Source organism: Taeniopygia guttata, chromosome 8 (genome assembly GCF_048771995.1).
Source record: "Taeniopygia guttata chromosome 8, bTaeGut7.mat, whole genome shotgun sequence".
Taxonomy (NCBI): domain Eukaryota; kingdom Metazoa; phylum Chordata; class Aves; order Passeriformes; family Estrildidae; genus Taeniopygia; species Taeniopygia guttata.
This window is the reverse complement of record NC_133033.1, coordinates 922,876-940,288: the sequence shown is the minus strand read 5'-3', so window position 1 is coordinate 940,288 and position 17,413 is coordinate 922,876. Positions and strand designations below refer to the sequence as shown.

General features: G+C 48.8%; 1 protein-coding gene across 4 annotated transcripts; it reads right to left on the bottom strand.

Moving 5' to 3' along the window:
* Nucleotides 1–642: 642 nt before the first annotated feature.
* SRSF11 (serine and arginine rich splicing factor 11) lies at nt 643–17,065 on the bottom strand. 4 transcript variants are annotated; one of them, XM_072932996.1, is made up of 13 exons: nt 16,989–17,065; nt 16,147–16,287; nt 11,769–11,902; nt 7,837–7,946; nt 6,662–6,754; nt 5,449–5,498; nt 5,053–5,180; nt 4,014–4,095; nt 3,645–3,776; nt 3,342–3,431; nt 2,730–2,825; nt 1,995–2,133; nt 643–1,894 (listed from the first exon to the last, which is right to left on the bottom strand). In XM_072932996.1, exons 2-13 carry the CDS (start codon nt 16,272–16,274, stop codon nt 1,697–1,699), a joined length of 1,380 nt encoding a protein of 459 aa, XP_072789097.1. In that variant the 5' UTR covers nt 16,275–16,287; nt 16,989–17,065; the 3' UTR covers nt 643–1,696. The 4 variants fall into 4 exon arrangements, with proteins under 4 accessions (XP_072789097.1, XP_030135361.1, XP_072789098.1 ...); XM_030279501.4 differs by having other exon boundaries at nt 643–1,891; XM_072932997.1 differs by lacking the exons at nt 11,769–11,902; nt 16,147–16,287; nt 16,989–17,065 and adding an exon at nt 8,246–11,762.
* Between the last annotated feature and the right edge of the window lie 348 nt (nt 17,066–17,413).

The following is a 17,413-nucleotide window of genomic DNA, read 5'->3' as shown; positions in this document are numbered from 1 at the left end:
AGTTCCTGGCCTCAGCTGGGGCTGAGGGAGCAGCCTGGGAACAGCTGCCAGGGAGGGAGGGGGAAAGGAGCCTGAAATTCACTGAACTCTGTTCAGTCCTCCCGGAGATTTCAGCCTGGATGGGTTCTTCTGGGTTTGGGGTTCTGCTTTTTTCTTGAGGGAGGCTGGGGGCTTTTTTTAGGGAGGGTTTGGGTTTTTATTTTTAAACAGCCTTGCTCTCCTGCCCCCAGCATCAGCCCCTGAGCTGAGAGAGAGAGATCAGGGCCTCCCTCCATAGGTACAGATCTGCAGATGGAAAATCTCTGTTTCTAAAGGAGCAGGGAACTTCCAGGAAGGACTCCAGCCTCTGCCAGTTAAAACTTTTATAAAAGTTAAAGACTTTTATAACTGCAGTTGTGGCTCCCTGCCAGGCAGGGTCTCCCCAGAGCCCTCTCTTGCTTTTCATCCACCAGCACTCCCATGTCCTTCTCAGCAGTCCCATAAACCTCCACATTCCCGTATTAACCCATTTATCCCCCAAAAGTAAAATAATTCCTACTTCACTGTAACAGGGAGATGGAAAAGTCCCCTGTAAGGAATGAGGTAAATTTTGGTGCAGCCAGAGGTGGAAATAAAACCCAGCAGTTTTCTAGGAAGAGGAGCTGAAGTTTCAGGGTTTTATTATCAAAGTTTTGTAAAACATTTTCTGAAACTGTACATCGACATGGCACAGACTGTCAGCTACTTTTGTCTCTTTACCTGCACAAAAGTAAAAGCTCTGGAGCTGCTGGAACTAAGGAACAGCTTTGGGTAACTACTCTGCAAATACCATGGGATCACTGAGTGCGGGAGGGAAGGAACGGCCGGGACAGGAACACAAATTTATCCGTTTGTACAACTTGAGATCGAGTAAAAAGTACATTATCAATGGACTTGCTTTAAAAAGAGACCAAGGTCATTTTAAAATGCACTCCCTGCTGCAGCGGGTGAGCTCCTGAGCCCCAGCCCTCCCTCCCTGGGCACGGCCAGGATTCCCCTTGCCAAGGTCGGGTCATTCCAGCTCTCCCTGGGCGGAGCTGGACGGGGAAGGTCAGGGCACAGAACCCTGGGCAAAGCCAGCCAAAACCCCACGGGAGCCCAAACCCAGCCAGGCCCAGCACATGGCTTAAAACCAGAGCTAAAGCCAAGAGCACAAAGAGCTGGTGCAATCCCAGGCCAACTTCAGAGTGTCCCCTCGCTGGCTGCAGGACAGGGGGGCTGTGCCACACTCCCGGGGCATTCCCAGAGGACAGGAGGGCCGTGCCACACTCCCGGGGCATTCCCACAGGACAGGAGGGCTGTGTCACACTCCCGGGGCATTCCCAGAGGACAGGGGGGCTGTGCCAAGCTCCCGGGGCATTCCCACAGGATGGGGCCTGTGCCACACTCCTCACACTCCTGGGACACTGCCACACTGCTGGCTCAGCCCGGGACACTCCGGAGGGAGGGAAGCAGGCAGGGAGGAGGGAGAGGGGTGGCCCAGGCCGTGCTGTGGGAGGGACCTGTGGCCTGGCCCGGCCCCAGCTGGGCCCCCGGAGCAGGGGATCCCTGTCTCAAGCTTTGGGTGTGAGTTAGTATCGGGATGGACAGACCATGGAGAGCTCGGAGCTGGATACATCTAGGTTGAGGATTAACAAGTACAGCATAAAGGATCACACTGGAGGGGCCGTGGGCGGGCTCAGTCGCTCATGTCCATGTCCTCCTCGTGGTGGTCGTCCCCGTTCACCTTGGATTCCCTGCCCGGGTCCCCGCTGCCCTTCTCGGCTCCGGGCTCCTTCCCTTTGGGGGAGGGAGCATCCGCCACCTTCTTCTCCTCCTTCTTCTCCTTCTCGCTGTCGTAGCCCTGTTCCTCCTCGTCGTAGTCCCTTGTGACCTGCTTTGCCAGGGAAAGGGACACGTTAGCACTTCCCTGTGGGCCGGGGCGGGGGGGCTGTGGGGCAGGGCTGGGAGCGGCTCCGGGGCTCTTTGGAACATACTTTCACATCCTTGTCGCTCTCGGATTTCCGGTCCCGATCCTTCTCCTTGTCTTTGCTCTTCTTTTTCTTGCTTGTTGACCGCTCCCTCTCGTCTCTGCTCCTCTCCTTGTCTTTATCCTTCTTCTTTTCCTTTTTATGCCTGTGAGGATCAGCAGGAAGAGGATGAGGCCCATCACCATCACCCCATTCCATGGCTGGAACTGTGTCCAGAGTGTTACCACAGCAAACCCAAAGGAAAGTGGCAGAGTGCAAGTAGGGACCAGGCTCTGCTTTCAGGAGATAACCAAAATCCCAACTTCTGAGCTCTGGCTCAAGGACAGCACCACAAAGCCAAGGCTGAGCAAAGCTGTGGCAAACAGAACAACGGAATCTCCTGAGCTGAAGGGCCCCACAGGGATTGGGAGTCCAAACCCTGGACACCAAGAACAGCGATGCTCCAGTGTTTTACAGAGGAGCACCTCGAGTCCCCCATGCTGGAACAGGGTCACAAAACACCCAGGCCACCCAAAATAAGCTGATCCCTACTGTGCAGAGCCAAAGGGGCTGGGAACTGTGGCACATCCTACTCCTGCCACCCACGGAACCCTCCCGACCCTTGGAGCTCCCAGCCCAGAGCAGCTCCACAAAAGCAGCAGAGATTCCCCCACAGAGAATCCCCTGGGAGCCTCCCCAGAGGGCACAATTCGGGAATTCCCCACCCAGACACCGTTCCTCCCAGCCAAGTGCTCCCCTGACCTTCTGGGCGACGGGGACCGGGACATTTTCCGTTTGGGAGACCTGGGCTTTTTCGGGGACCGTGTCCCGCTCCGGCTCCGCCGGCGCCGCCGTTCTCTGCAGGGAGACACAGCAGCTTTGGAAATCATGTTTTCAGAGCTACAAATGCATCCCTAACTCCAACCCTAGCCCAGCTCACAGGGTACTAAAGAGTTGTTAAAACTGCAAGTTGAATTTGGAAGTTTTTTAAAAATAGGAAACACTTCTGCCTGGATTTATTCCCTAAATCAGGAAGAGCTTGGCAGTGACCCTGGAGCATCAAATTTTGACACAGAAGGAGAAAAAGTGTTCTAAACCCAAAGAATTTACCTCAAATTTACCTTGCAGGAAAATGCAAGTATCTTACAGACACAGGTGGCAGAGGTGCCTATACCAGATGCATCCTCATTGGAATTATGCTCCAATGGGATCCAGGCATAGTTTGGGCTGGAAGGGACCTCAAAGCCCAGCTCCTTCCATGGGCAGGGACACCTTCCACAGACCAGCTGCTCTATCACATTTTTTTCTATTCAATATTGAAGTGTATCAAAATCCTGCTGGGCACAGAGAGCAAGGAAAATCCCATTTCTGTACCTGCTTGTGCTTCTGGATCTTCTGGTTGTGCTGTAGCTTTTGGGGGGGGTTTTAGAACGTTTCTTCTCTTTCTCTTCCTTCTTTTTATCCCTTTTAGTAGAAGAGAGATTAAGGTTAAGTCACTTTCAAAAAGCACTTCCTAATCTGGGAAAGGGATGCAGAGCTGGGAGGGACAGGGGTGGCACCCCCAGGTGCTCCAGCCCTCCGTGTCCTCCCCAAACTGAGGGCCCAGAGCTGACACAGCCCTGGGGGACCCAGCAGTGCCAGCACAGGGGACAGGACTGGACTCCCCGGAGCCATTACCTGGTTTTGGATGTGCTCCGTGACCTCCTGCTCCTCTCTCTGGAATGAGATCTCCTTCTCCTGGGACTTTTGGATCGCCTCCTGCTTCTGGATTTGGAATGGGACCTTCTCCTTGATCTGCTCCTGGAGCGTCTGCCAGGGACACACCAACAGGGAGTCACAGGAGGGAATCCTGGCACTGCTCCCAGCCCAGCTGCTCAAGCAAGGACCCCCCAAAACCCAGCAAAAGCTCCATCCACAGGAGCTCTGCACACTGACACGTCAATAAAGCTTTGGAGCCCTAAATCAAACCCAAGGCTCCCCCCAAGAATGATTTTTGCAGGAATTGTTCCAGCTGTGAGAGGTGTTTCTAAGGAGCTGCTCAGTCACCTGTGTCTGGATGAGGAAGGTGTCCTCCTCCTCCTCGAGCGCGACCTCGACCTCGAATGTCTTCGTTTTTCATCTTTTTTGTCTGAAAAAGGAAAAGCAGAATAAAAACCAATTTTTTTTTTAATACTCAAAATTATTTTCTAAAGGAAAGGACCTGGAGCTTCATGTGATTGATATAAATCAACTTGACCTTGCCCTTTGAAATGAAGACTCGTTTACAATTTTCTTCACAAGAAGACAAAAAGAACGAACAGAGGACAGGGACAAGTTTGTGACACAAAAAAACAGCTTTATGCAAAACTGGAGAAGTCAAAATTCAGGAAAAAATCTAAAGTCAGTGAAAAGCTGATAGCTGCAGGGCACTGGAAAATCCTGTGAAAATCCCAGAATCTGCCATTTCCTGAGGGACTGAAGACCCTGTCAAATGATTGTTTTGAATTTCCCACAAAAAAGCCTCAAGCAAAGCAAGAACAGCTCTGTTCTTTCCCAGAAATCATCTCAGGAGGCTGCAGAACTGATGAATATTCTGTATTTTCAGTGTTCAGGTTTCTGCCTCTCAGATTTGGCGCCTCTGACATTTGTGAGAGAGCTGCTGGAGCTTGTTCTAAAACCAAACCTGCTGAAAGAAGCTTCAAGAAACAGAATTATTTACAAATCTGCCCAGACTAGGAATGAAAATAAAGGAAAGCAGCCCTGAGAAGCATCAGCAGGGTGCCAAGTGGTGAGGCCAGGAAATCCAGGTTCCCTTGGAATGAGACAGCAGCAGGAACTTCCCTCAGGGAAGCTTGAGTGTTTTACAGCCTTCAAATCAGTGAATTTTGGGAAAATCAAGGGATGAATTCCAGCCCATTTCTGCAGGACACATGGAACACCCACTGCAGGATGATTAAAAAGCTAATAAAGGAATTCCCTACAGACCACAGGCATTAAGGCAGGGCTCTGCAGACCATCAGGTTTTAAATCAAACCCCACCAGTTCTGATCAGGTGCTGTGTCCAAGCCCATGCTGGCTGGAGTGGCTCATTCCAGGCTGGAATTACCTGGCTCTATAGCAGCAGAAATTAAGGACTGTGCTTCTCGGACTCTCTTCATGGCCTCTTCTATTTCTTTACTGGAGGTATCTGATTTCAGACTGGGGGACACAAGACCTGCAGCCACATGGTTCAACCTGGAAAACACAAAATTCCAAAATTCAGGACTCAGGAACCCAAGGGATCCAGCCCTGCATTGTCAGGGTCAGGGAATCCTGGGATGGTTTTGGTTTGGAGGGACATGAAGCCCATCTCATCCCACCCTTCCCTAGCCCAGGCTGCTCCAAGGCCCTTCCAAGCTGGCATCAGCTCCAGCAGGACAGGGACTGGGCACTGAATCCCCGTAGACATCCCCATGGATTCCCCAGCAGTGCAGTACAAGGGTTTGGCAACACTGGTGCTTACTTTGGATCCACTGTGCTCATCAGTTTTAGGAGCTGATCTGCTGCAAGAGACTGTGAGGGAAAAACAAAGTTAGAAGCAGGCTGGGAGATGTGAGAGCTCCAGAGAACCTTTCTTGGAATGTCCTCTGGAAGCTTTCCCAGCTGGAAAACCAGAGCTGAACACCCCCCAGCTGCTGGGAGGGTGTGAACACCCCACTCTGGGGCTCAGGGGATTTGTTTCCCACAGCAGCCAAAGCCAGCCCTGCCTGGGCAGGGTCAGGGATAAAACCACAAATGGACAAAAACACCAACAGATAGAAATAAACTGCTGGGCTGAGTTGTATCACCATTATGTACTAGTAACTAATTGTCACAGGTTATTTCTGTCACTGCCAGAGAACAGAGCCCTCTCTGAGCTGTCTGTCCACTGAAGGCCTCAATGCCAACCCATAAACATTTAAATCTTCCATGAAAAAATGTATTTTTCAGCTCTTAGGATAATCCAGGTATTATTATGATCAGTCACTTCCTGCACCAATGGGGTATTAAGAAGAAAATGTTTAATCCTCACTCACTTTTAATAATGAACCCCAAGTTTCATTTTTGAAATGTTGGTTACAATCTAATGGTTTAATGTACAAAAATCTTCCACCACCCCAAATTTACATTTTTCTAATTTGCCTTTAAAATTATTTTTTTCATTTGTTATTTAATTTTCACCATCATTTGCTTGTTCTTCCACATGGGAACACATTAAAAAAATTCAATGATGGCCCTAGCAATGCATTAAATGATTGCTGCTTCTTGTTGCTGTGAAAGCATATTTGGTTCTTACCTCTTAAATATTCTATCTATATAGATATATTTTTATTGATATAAATATACTAAATATTATGGTACTTAAAAGCCTTTTTTGTTCAGCTGCAACAACCTAATGAAGTTCCCTCACATTTTTGACACCTACAAAATTAAAAAGTCAAACTACTTTTTACTTGAAGAACAAGGCAGGTTCCTGGTCTGATAACGACAGACATTTGAAATATTTCCTTGCTATTCCCACATTATTCCTTGGCCCCTTCCAACATTTTATTTGATATTCAAGCAGGTATTTTTTATTCCAAGCAGAAACCAATCCCTGGAGCTCCCAGGCAGTGGCTGTGAAGTGATACAAATGAAAACCACTCTTAGAGCAGGAAAGAGGGGGCAATAAAGGATATTTTGGAATGGGGACGTACCTGGGAGTTCAGGTTTGCTCCAGGAAGCCCAAGAGCAGCAAGGGCAGGGTCGAGAGCAGGAGCTCCTAGAGCAGCTAAAGGGACAGCACCAATCTGTGGCAGAGACAGCAGTTAGGGCACAGGCAGTGACAAAAACCAGTCAGGGCATCACTGGGCAGGGGAAATAAAGGTGAAGGAATAAAGCATGCCAGCAAATCAAAAGGATAGTTGAGAATTAAGGTCTGTTTCAGTGCTAAAATGGAAATTCATTCCAAGTTTTTGAGGCTATTGCCCCATTTCTAATTCATTTTAGGGTTGAGATGGCATTGGTTTATGTTGAAAGGGAATTTAACAATATTGCATCCCTGCAAATGTCTGTAATTTGGTTTAAAAGCTACTGTGAGAGCAGAAGGCTCCCTAAAGCAGCTCATTTTGGGCCATTTCAGATGAGATGATTGAGTGCTGAACACATCCCACCAGAGGGGCTGGGAGCAGCCTGGGCTCCAGAGACACGGCTGCAATTCAGGTGGCTCAACAACCATTTCCAGGATTCATAGGCAGAGTTTTTTAAGTGAGTGAAATCTTTTGGGTTGGATTTGGTCCTTCCAACACCTTCCCTGGGTTTCAAAGGTTAAATTTAGGCTCTTCCCTCCTGAGCAGCTCCGTGGCCAGGAGTCCTTCAGCTAAGCAGGAGCTGAGGTGGGTTTGAGAAGTGCAGGATTAATGAGGCTTTATTATGATTAATTTGCCTCCTGCACTTTGATTCTGTGCCCTGTTAGGAGCTGAGCTGTGACTCCAGCTTCTCCCACCATGTGCAATTCTCACTGTTCATCTTCCACATGAATTCCTGTGGGTTCACACAACCAGGCTCCAATTTTCCCCTCAGCTGGAGGATTAATGAAGGGAATCTCACAGCGTGGCAGCTCCTCAGCCTTGAGGAATTTAAAATCTGTGAGAGCTCTACTGCTTGTCACATCTGTAAAGAACAGCGGGTGAGAGACACAAACAGGGCCCTGAGAAACCAGGAAATAGGGAAATAAGGATTTTCCATCTAACAGCTTGTCACTGTCGCGCCCCAATTCACATCAGAGCTGTCCCAATCCACCAGGGTTGATACACCACTCTAGGAATTGGAATCAACACATCAGTCCTGAAAGAAAGAGCAGGAATGAGCACCCAGGGGATCCCCAGCCTACCTGAGAGAGAGGGTTGGGAGTGGGCAGCAGGCCACCCCCGGGCAGCAGCCCTGCCACGGCATTAGCTGGTGCCAAGAGAGACAAAGCCTTAGTCTCATCAGGAATGACTCCTGCAGGGAAACAGCCTGGCATTAGAGAGCATCCCAGCCCAGAGGCACCAAATACACAAATACACCCAGCAAAGTCTCCCTGATACACCACCTGAGTTTGTTGAAAGTACTTATGTTGGCTAAAATACAAAGCTTGATGGCTATTAATATTTAGCATTAACTTTTTTTGTCAGAATGCAACTTCAATGGGTGACAATTTGACTGTTCCTTTTTCTCTACAAAAGGTTAAGTTTCTAGAGCAAAAAAAAAATAGCACAATACACACTACTTTGTTGTTAACACTGCCAAGGTTTCATCACCTGTACTCGATTTTTAAGTCATGAACCAAACGTAAGCAAGCACAGTCGGTTCTCCAGGGGTGAGAGTGCTCTCAACTTTCAAAAGCTGTTTTATGAACAACGACTCGTGTCGGCTGCTTCACTACAAAGCACACAGAAAAATCAAGATACACAAGACAAAAAAAGTTGGATTTAGGGGTTAATAATATGGTACAGTTCACTATGTTTTCTTTTACACCTACCATACAAATTTTGGCAAACTTAAAGAGAAGGGATGGGTGTTTTGGGTAGGGCTTTTGCTGACGTGTCAGATGGAATGCGGTCCCTGCGGCTCTCCGGGAAGGCTGGGGGTGTGTCTGTGGCTGGGATACACACAGGGATGCTGGCACATTCCTTACCTGTGCAGTAAAATGCTTTTGTTCCAATATGTGCCAGCTTAGAGCACCAACAATGCTGCTGCCACCTGCCGTGGCACAGGGGACTCGTGGCCCAAAGTCTTGCAGCCAGCTAAGCCCAGGGGTTATTGCACTGCCTGCTCTGCACACAGAGTGCTCAGGGCCCTACTAGCAAACAGTTGTGGAGGGAGTTTTACTCTATCCAACAGCAAAAGCCCTATACAGATGGATTAATTTGTTAATGTGCCCAAGCCCCCAGAATGAGAGTTCAATAAAACAATTTTACTATATAGTTGCAAATACCAGTAGTGTTTCTGTAATACATATTAAGAAACTGCATCTCATCATAAAACATACAATATGTACAGGGCACTTAAGAGAAACTGGATAAGCTGCAGAAGAAAACTGTTGGGTGGTATTTTCAGCAGGGCCTGGTATATAGTTCAGGCTGAACCAGGGAAAAGAACTGTAAAACACAACAACAAAAAAGAAAAACCACTGTTAAATAAAGGTAATGGTTCCTCCCACCTATACTGAGAAGTGCCGATAATCTACACAAATGTACAATACACAGCACTGATATCTGGCTCGTGGCACTGAGCTGGCAGCACTTTAGATACCCAAAGTTATGGAGGGACAGGGGAAAAAGGTCATGGAGGCAAAGGGCAGGAATGCATAAATATATCAACATACCTACAGAGAGATTATGGGGTCATTTGGCATGCAAAATTATGTCTCAAGAGGATATTTATTAATTACAGCTAAACATTTCAAATTAGTGCAACTACAACATTTCTGGCATCTAAATACAAATCCTCAGACTTAGCTCGAGACACCTCACAGAAGATCTGCATCCATTAAAAAAATTCATGCATCTGATCCTCTAATTGTTTCTTTTAAAAGTATTTAAATAAACTACAATTTAAAAAAAAGCAATGAGGCCCCTCACCAGTTAATTTTCATGCTTCAAGAGCTTTTTTTACTGCTGCTTTGTTAGAACCATGAAATACTGCATGAATGTGTAGAAATGAAAGAAAAAGAAACAGACAAAAGAAACAAACATTAACCGAAGAACCTAAACACCCCCCCCAGCCATCTTTAACCTTAAGAGTTCCTTCCAAATCCAGGAATTAGCCCAGAGAAAATGACAAATACTAAACCTTACCGTAGCCTTTGTGTATAGTTCTATAACACAAAGCAACAGCCAACACCAAAGTGTCTGTGTGAGCTAAAACTTGGGACAGGGGGGGAATTATTGCACTAAACAGATAATAAACATTTGCTTTAGTGACAGGCAATAATCACACAGGTTCATTAGCACAGCAGAAATCAGAGAGGAGGGCCCCATTCAGCACAGGCCTGGCTTTAAGCACATCAGCAGTGGCACTGTGGGTTGGGGAAATGCTGCTCCTGGTTGAATTGGGACCCTGGCAAGCTGAATTTTGGGGGAAAACTGTACTCCAGCACAGGGACAGAAGTATGGGATAATCAACCCAGGGGCAATACTTTATTGGCTGAACATCTCTCTTGTGATGTGCCAAGGCCATCAAATTCTGAACGGTTAGACAACACAAGGTACAGCCCAGGAGTGACTCCTTAACAGGCCCAGCAAAATATTCTACTTTAATAATTGGATTTTCTGAAGCCCAGCTGCTGGGCAGGTTTCTCTATGCGCCAGGTTTATCCACAGTGGACAAAGAGAAAAGTGGGTTTATCCTTGTAGGAAGAGTTAAAGACTGGCATTATTGCCATGGGCCTTGGAGGATATTTCAGCACAATCTCGCTGGACTGGTGCTGTGTTTAACAGCCACGCAGGGACAAGGAGCCTCTCAGCTCTGCTGTTCTCAAGCAGTGGCAACAGGAGCAGTAACTCCATTGCAGAAGGGGCTCTGTGCCCTCAGGAAGCAGCAGGGCTCACTCAGAGGCCACACTGTACATTCCTACACTCCAGGAATTAGGCTGGACATCTTTTAAGTTTCATATCTTTTAAGATTAAGGAATACAAAGATAAAACAAGACAGCTCCCCAGGCCTCAAGAGACAGCTCCAGCATGACAGATTACAGGTGTGACCCCCAGGCCATGTACCAAACTTAGCACGGTAGTATGGCTTAATCTTATTCAATTCAACCTTTCCCAGAAGTAAATCAAGAAATGAACAAGTACAATGGAAATCAGTTACTTCTAAAGCAAGTCTAGAAGAGTTTAATAAGACTTCTGTAAGAAGAGGTGTCTTCTCAGCACTTTGCTTTTAAGGTAAGTTCCAAAAACCCTGCTCATTGCCTTTCAAATTACTGTAACACCCTAAAATGTAAAAATAAAAAGAAGAAGAGAAAATGTAGTTAACAAGTGGTTACACCAGGAAAACACTTGGGGACTTGAGTGCTTGCTGGCCTTTAGTTAATGGCTAGAATCCCCTGTAGCTGCAGAGGACCCACTGTTTTTCAGTCATCTGGAAGGGCTTTGCATTTGCCTTCTCCACTACAAAAATCACACACACAAATAACAGAGAGAAGAGTTTATTATTTAGTGAAATTCTATTAAATATATCAAGGATGAACAAGAAAACTTGGAATTAAAAACTAGGACCAGTGCCCATGTGGCACCTCTTGGAAGTTGTCACTTTTGAATTAAACCGTAATTATTTAAACCCTTGGTATACTGGACTCCACAAGGAGAGCAAGGGCCTTTTTTTTGGGGATGTTCCCAAATAAATGCAGTGGCAGCATATCCCAAAGGAATGTTAATTCCTCTCCCATGCACTCTCAGGGAGGGAAAAACCGTTCTCATGAAGAGAGTGAAAGTGGCAAACAATTATTAAGGTAAAATTGCCTTAAAACATTGACCTGTTTGCATTACAATCTGTTTGGGAAAACGTCTCATTGAGACTGACACAGAGCAAAATTTGCATAGAATTCTGCCTAAAACGTTCTTATTCTACACTTCAAGACACACAAAACTTTCCACTTAGATTTGGTGTCGCTATGGAAGCCAACTGACCAAATCCAGGGGCCAAAGGCAATATACCAAGGGTTTCAGAATGGCAATCTCTGACGTGTTTGACATAGGACTACTGTTAAATTGTGTGCACTAGACAGGAACCAACCACCACCCAAAGGTGGCCCCATAGAACATCAAACAAGTTACAAACCTTCAGCATAGGGAACGACTATGAGGGCTCTGTCAACGAACACAGTGTTTGTCAGGTGCTGGGCCACCACGGCCGAGTCGGGGTCGTGGAACTTTACAAAGCACACGCGCGACGACACCGGCAAGGGGGAGTCACTGCAAAGACAGAGGCAGCGCTCAGGGACAGCGGCAAGCACACCCAGCAACCCCAAATCCCACCAGCAGCTCTCAGACTCCTCACTGCCAGCTGCACGTGAGCTCTGCTATCGCTGCGAGCTGCACGTGTGAGCTCTGCCATCGCTCGGAGCTGCACATGAGCTCTGCCATCCTCAGAGCTGCACGTGAGCTCTGCCATGCACAATAAACCCATGAGCGGCCACCTGAATGCAAATTCCACCCCGGCTGGGAGGAAAACTTGGCTGAAAAAAAGAGAAAAAGTGACCAATTAAACTGTCTCAGTTAAGCCCTGTGGTCTCACACTCGCTGCTTTAGGCCCAGATGAGTGATTAAGGTAAATTGTGAAATGAGGAGGGTGATGATTAAAGGATCCTTGTGACTCAGGACAAGGGAATGTAGGGGCAGGGTGAAGGCTCTGAGCTGACAGGGCAGGGATGGATGGGATATTGGGAAGGAATTCCTGGCTGGGAGGGTGCTGGGGCCCTGGAATAGAATTCCCAGAGAAGCTGTGGCTGCCCCTGGATCCCTGCAGTGCCCAAGGGCAGGGTGGAGCAGTCTGGGACAGTGGAAGGTGTCCATGGCAGGGGTGGCACTGGATGAGCTCTAAGGTCGCTCCCAACCCAAATCGGTCCAGGATTCTGTTTTATTTATCAACCCAATTCCATCCCAGCTTCTAGACTAAACCTCACCATGCTCCCACATCCTGAGGAATGATGCCCAGTGCTGAGCTCCTGCCTGTCTTCAGCAGGGATGAACAAACACAAGGAAATTGAAGGAGCTCAGGCAGGAATGAAAAGCTGAGCACACTAAAACAGGTCTCCCTCCAAGCTAGGCCTGTGCCTGCTCCAGCTCAGAACAAGTGTCTGCCAACCTACAAACCCAAATCTGAGAAGTTTTGAGCCACTTTGAAGAAAAACCAACCCAGAAATACCCACTTTCTATAACAGGAAAGAATGGTAGAAATGCAAATGTAACTTCGCTAAAACCAAACCAAACTGAAAAACCAGGCAAGGTCCAGGATGGGTTTTAAGAGCCCCCATCTTGAAAGTGGGGCAGATTTTCCTGTAATTGGATGTACAGAGCAAAAGACAGGAAGAAAAAAAATTCTTCTGCAGACAGAACTGTGGAACAGAGGAGTTAAAAGCTGCCTCCAGAAGGCCCAGGCAGGGAGTGGAAGCAGCAGCAAATCCTAAACCCCTTGTTCCTATACCAGGCCAGAGGAGCTCTGAAAACATCACTGATCCTGACAAAAGCTGCTTTTCCTACCTGCATTCCCATCCAAACTCCAAAACATCCGACTTCAAAGGCATCCCAGCTCCAGAGCAGTTTGATCTGGGCTGCTGAGGCTGATCAAGCCTTTCAGCGCTGGGGGTTGTCACAATTCAGGAACAGCTCCCACACGAGCAGACAGATCCAGGGTCTATTTTGGGCACTGCAAATGCCAAAAGCTCCCTCACCTTCAGCCCCACTGGGCTCACCGCACACAACTGCCCCCAGTGTCTGTCAGACCACACTTCAATAACCTTACGTTTCACCTGGTGTGGAAAACTAAATTGGAGCCAGCACATTGCAGCTTCTGAAACATTAAAATTAGAAACAGCCACTTGCTCCCACAGCTTGCAGGCTGAATAAATTGGAAAATAACTGCAGTGATAAATGGGAGAAAAAAATGAATCTGTTGGCTCTTTTGTGCCCAGGAATCCACAGCAGCTTGCCAAAATGGTGCCTTTTTTAGCCCATAAGTAATAATTAATAATAAGAAATAAAAAAAAAATAATAACAAACCCAAAGAAGCGTTAATAGAAGGTGTTTAACAAAATCACAGTAAAATTGTAAAGGAAAGTAAATCAATGGTTGATGGCAGAGCTGAAGGAGGTCCTAAACTAAACTGTATAAAAATTACACAATTCATTACAGAAATGCAGCCCAGTATTTTGAGGCATTTTTAAAATGCCAGTGATAACAAAGGAATGTGAACCAGAGCAGATCCTATTGACTCTTCAGCAAATCCTGTTTACAGCCAGGAGTGCCACTGGGAATGCTCTGGGGTAGCTGAGCTTTCTCCCAAAATAATGAACCTAAAAAAAAACAACTGAAAATGTGTTAGGCAATGCTTCTGCAGCTTGACATTTAATTTACATCTGTGTATTGCACTTTTAAAAATGGTATTTCCACGCACTCTCAAATCCAAGCTGGGTGAAATTCAACAAGAACTGGATGTTCTCAACAGCTCCCAAAAAAACCATCCATCGTTATTCTAATTCACCCAAGACTGAAGCATTCAGGAATTGTCCCTCAGCCACTGGAATGCTGGGACACACAAGGATTTCCTGGGGCTGCAATGCAGGAAACTCAGACATCCACTCCCTCCACTTTCCAGTCTGGATGGAGTTTTATGGAATATAATAAAGATGAGAGCCAGGCAATGGAGTCAGGGAAAAACAGGAGGAGGAGGAGGAGAATTGGAAGGAGTCCCAAAGTTGGTTGTGCATTAAAGATGCAGCTGAGGAGTACAATAAATGGGAAGCAGGGGATTAAATAAACTGGGGAAAGGAGGTGGACGAGGGGAGAGAAAGAAAACCAGGAATTGGGAGAAGCTCAGGAAGTTACACATGATCTGGAAGAGCAGGAGAATAAAGAAGTTCAACAGCAGAGTCAGAGTGACACAGATCAAACAAGGAGGTGGAGCAAAGGAAATAGGATTGGTTCCCAAATACTACAGGCAAGAGAGAATCCCAGGAGGATCCAGAAAGGAATCCAGATTATGGGGAGAATTCACAGGTTAGGATTTATATCCCAACTACAGGCAAGAGAGAATCCCAGGAGGATCCAGAAAGGAATCCAGATTATGGGGAGAATTCACAGATTAGGATTTATATCCCATACCCCTCCAAAAATGGATGGGCACCATGGGAAGGGAAAAGTCGGGAGCTGGAATTTGAGGGAGAAGGAGCAGAAAAGAACGTGGCACTATTAGAAAATGTCCCTTTCTCTGGGGTGAAGTGACCCAGAGCACATTGCCATAGGAGCAGGGAAAAGCCCCTGGGGCTGAGCTCCTCACACAAGGGAAAGGACACCAAGGCACTGCAGCAATCCCTGAACAGATTAGTTAATGTGTATCTTTAACGTGTATACATTAAGTTTTTAACGTGTATTTAAAAGCTACAAAGTTTCAGAGACACAAATCACCTCCAACAAGCTCCCTGAAAAGTGAGCCCAAACACAGAGCAGGCCAGGAAAGGACTGCACCTGCCCCAGGTGAACTCCTGCCATGTCAGTTATCCCAGGTGGGAACAAGGAAACTCCCTCTGGAACTGCCTTTGGTTTGTGCTACCAGGGATGGAAGCTCAATGAGGAAAAAAAGATGCTCTGCTATAGTTTTTTCCCCCTAAAATAAAAAACCCAAATAATTTTGGGTAATTACAAATAATTGATTGTTTGATTAATCTTCAACATAGCAGAAAGAAAACCTTTAATTTGTATAATGAATATGCAAAACACCAACATATAATGGCACCAGGCTCTGTAAATCAATCAAACTGAAACCACCAGCACTGCTAACACCCAGGTTTTATATTGCATCAGAAAGGTTTCTGAAAGCACTATTTACGTTCATTAGAACTTAACTGCAAGTGAAGAACATAAAAACTGTCTTATTTGTTTTGTTTGTGGCTATTTGTGATAGAAACTTTCTTTTCAGCTATACACACACTTGAAATGTGCATTATTTGTTTAAATTTGCACAGAGTTCCTTGCAAGATGTGCAACTGAAAAATGTGGATTTGTTAGCGGTTTCCTCTCTGCCCAGCACAGATTTGTTTGCAAGGAACACAAATATTAGAAGTGTGTTCTTTGTAGATTGGGGGTAAGCTGCTCTTCTAGCAAAAATCTCTTTGCAAGAAAACGCATTTATCTACACCTAGAAGTTTTGCTGGAGGTGACGCAGACAGCAGAGGCTCAGCGGGCACAACCCCGGACAAACAAACAACTCCGGGAGACAAACGTGGATTCCCCCGGAGCCGCACGTGTCGCTCCGCGCTCCGTGACCGAGCAGGGCACACGGGACTCGGGGTGCGCAGCCCGAGCCGCCCCCGCAGCCCCCGGGGGCGATCCCCGGCAGCGGGGCCGGGATCCGCGGCGGGGCCGGGCGGGCGGGAGGCGGCGCCGGGCGGCGGGGGAGGGACGGAGGGGGGGCGGCGAGGCCGGGCCGGGCCCGCACTCACTCGGGGGGGAAGAGGCGCAGCTCCTCGATCTTGCCCAGGAAGCCGAAGAGGGTCCGCATCTGCTCCGAGCTGGCGCTGGGCGAGACGTTGGTGACCTGGATCACGTCGGTGCCGCTGCTGGAGGCCATCGCTCCGCCGGTGCTGCAGCAGACACGGCGGGGGCGGGGAGCGGCTGAGGCGCGGGCGGAGCGCTGCGGGTCGCTCTCCCGGCCCGGTTCAGCTCCCCCCGGCCCGGTTCTCTCCCCCTGACCTGCTTCGCCGCCCACGGCCCGGTTCTTTCCCCCCTGACCCGGTTCGCTGCTTCCGGCCCGGTTCGCTCTCCCGGGCCCGGTTTTCTCCCCCTGACCCGGTTCGCTCTCCCTGACCGGGCCCGGATCTCTCCCCCCAGGCCCGTTCGCCGCCCCCGGCTCGGTTTGCTCTCCCGGGCCCGGATCTCTCCCCCCGGCCCGGTTCTCTCCCCCTGACCTGCTTCGCCGCCCACGGCCTGGTTCTCTCCCCCCTCACCCGGTTCGCTGCTTCCGGCCCGGTTCGCTCTCCCTCACCCGGCCCGGTTCGCTCCCCCCTGGCCCGGATCGCTCTCCCGGGCCCGGATCGCTCTCCCGGGCCCGGATCTCTTCCCCTGGCCCGGATCTCTCCCCCTGGCCCGGTTCGCTCCCCCCGGGCCCGTTCGCCGCCCCCGGCCCGGTTCGCTCTCCCGGGCCCGGATCTCTCCCCCCAGCCCGGCTCGCTCTCCCGGTCCCGTTCGCTCCCCCGGGCCCGGTTCGCTCCCCCTGACCCGGTTCTTTCCCCCGGTCCCGGTTCTCTCCCCCTGACCCGGCCCGGCCCCGCGCGCGCCGCCTCACCAGCCTGCCCGGGCCGCAGTATCCCACAGTGCACCGCGCCGCGCCTGCGCGCGCGGCCCCGCGCCTGCGCCGTGCCGCCGGACGCGCGCGGAGAGGGGGGAGGCGGGGGGGGGAGCGGCGCGTGCGCGCACGGGGCGCGCTCCTGTTGCCCCCCCCCCCCCCTCACAGCCCCCGCGCGCGGGAAATCCTGAGGGGAGTTCTGAGGGGCCCTCATGGCCGCCTCGTCCCTCGTCGTTTCACAGCAAACCTTCACAAAATACACCGTCCCACCGCTGCCTTAGCATTTGGGCTTTCCTACTCTTCTGTTTTTCAGTTCTTAGGTGCGTGTGAAAAACGCCAATCGCTTGGTTTTTAAAATTTTTAAAATTTAATAATAATAAAATGGTTATAAAAATAATAATACAAATAAAATAATAAAGTTTAGA

What these genes read in the sequence shown, in the direction of transcription:
- SRSF11 (XM_072932996.1), bottom strand. Translation starts at nt 16,274, where the DNA reads ATGGCCTCCAGCAGCGGCACCGACGTGATCCAGGTCACCAACGTCTCG. An exon ending in ATGAGCACAGTGGATCCAAA is followed by an intron (nt 5,181 to 5,448) that starts GTAAGCACCAGT and finishes TGTGTTTTCCAG; the next exon opens with GTTGAACCATGTGGCTGCAG. An exon ending in TTCTGCTGCTATAGAGCCAG is followed by an intron (nt 4,096 to 5,052) that starts GTAATTCCAGCC and finishes TTCCTTTTTCAG; the next exon opens with ACAAAAAAGATGAAAAACGA.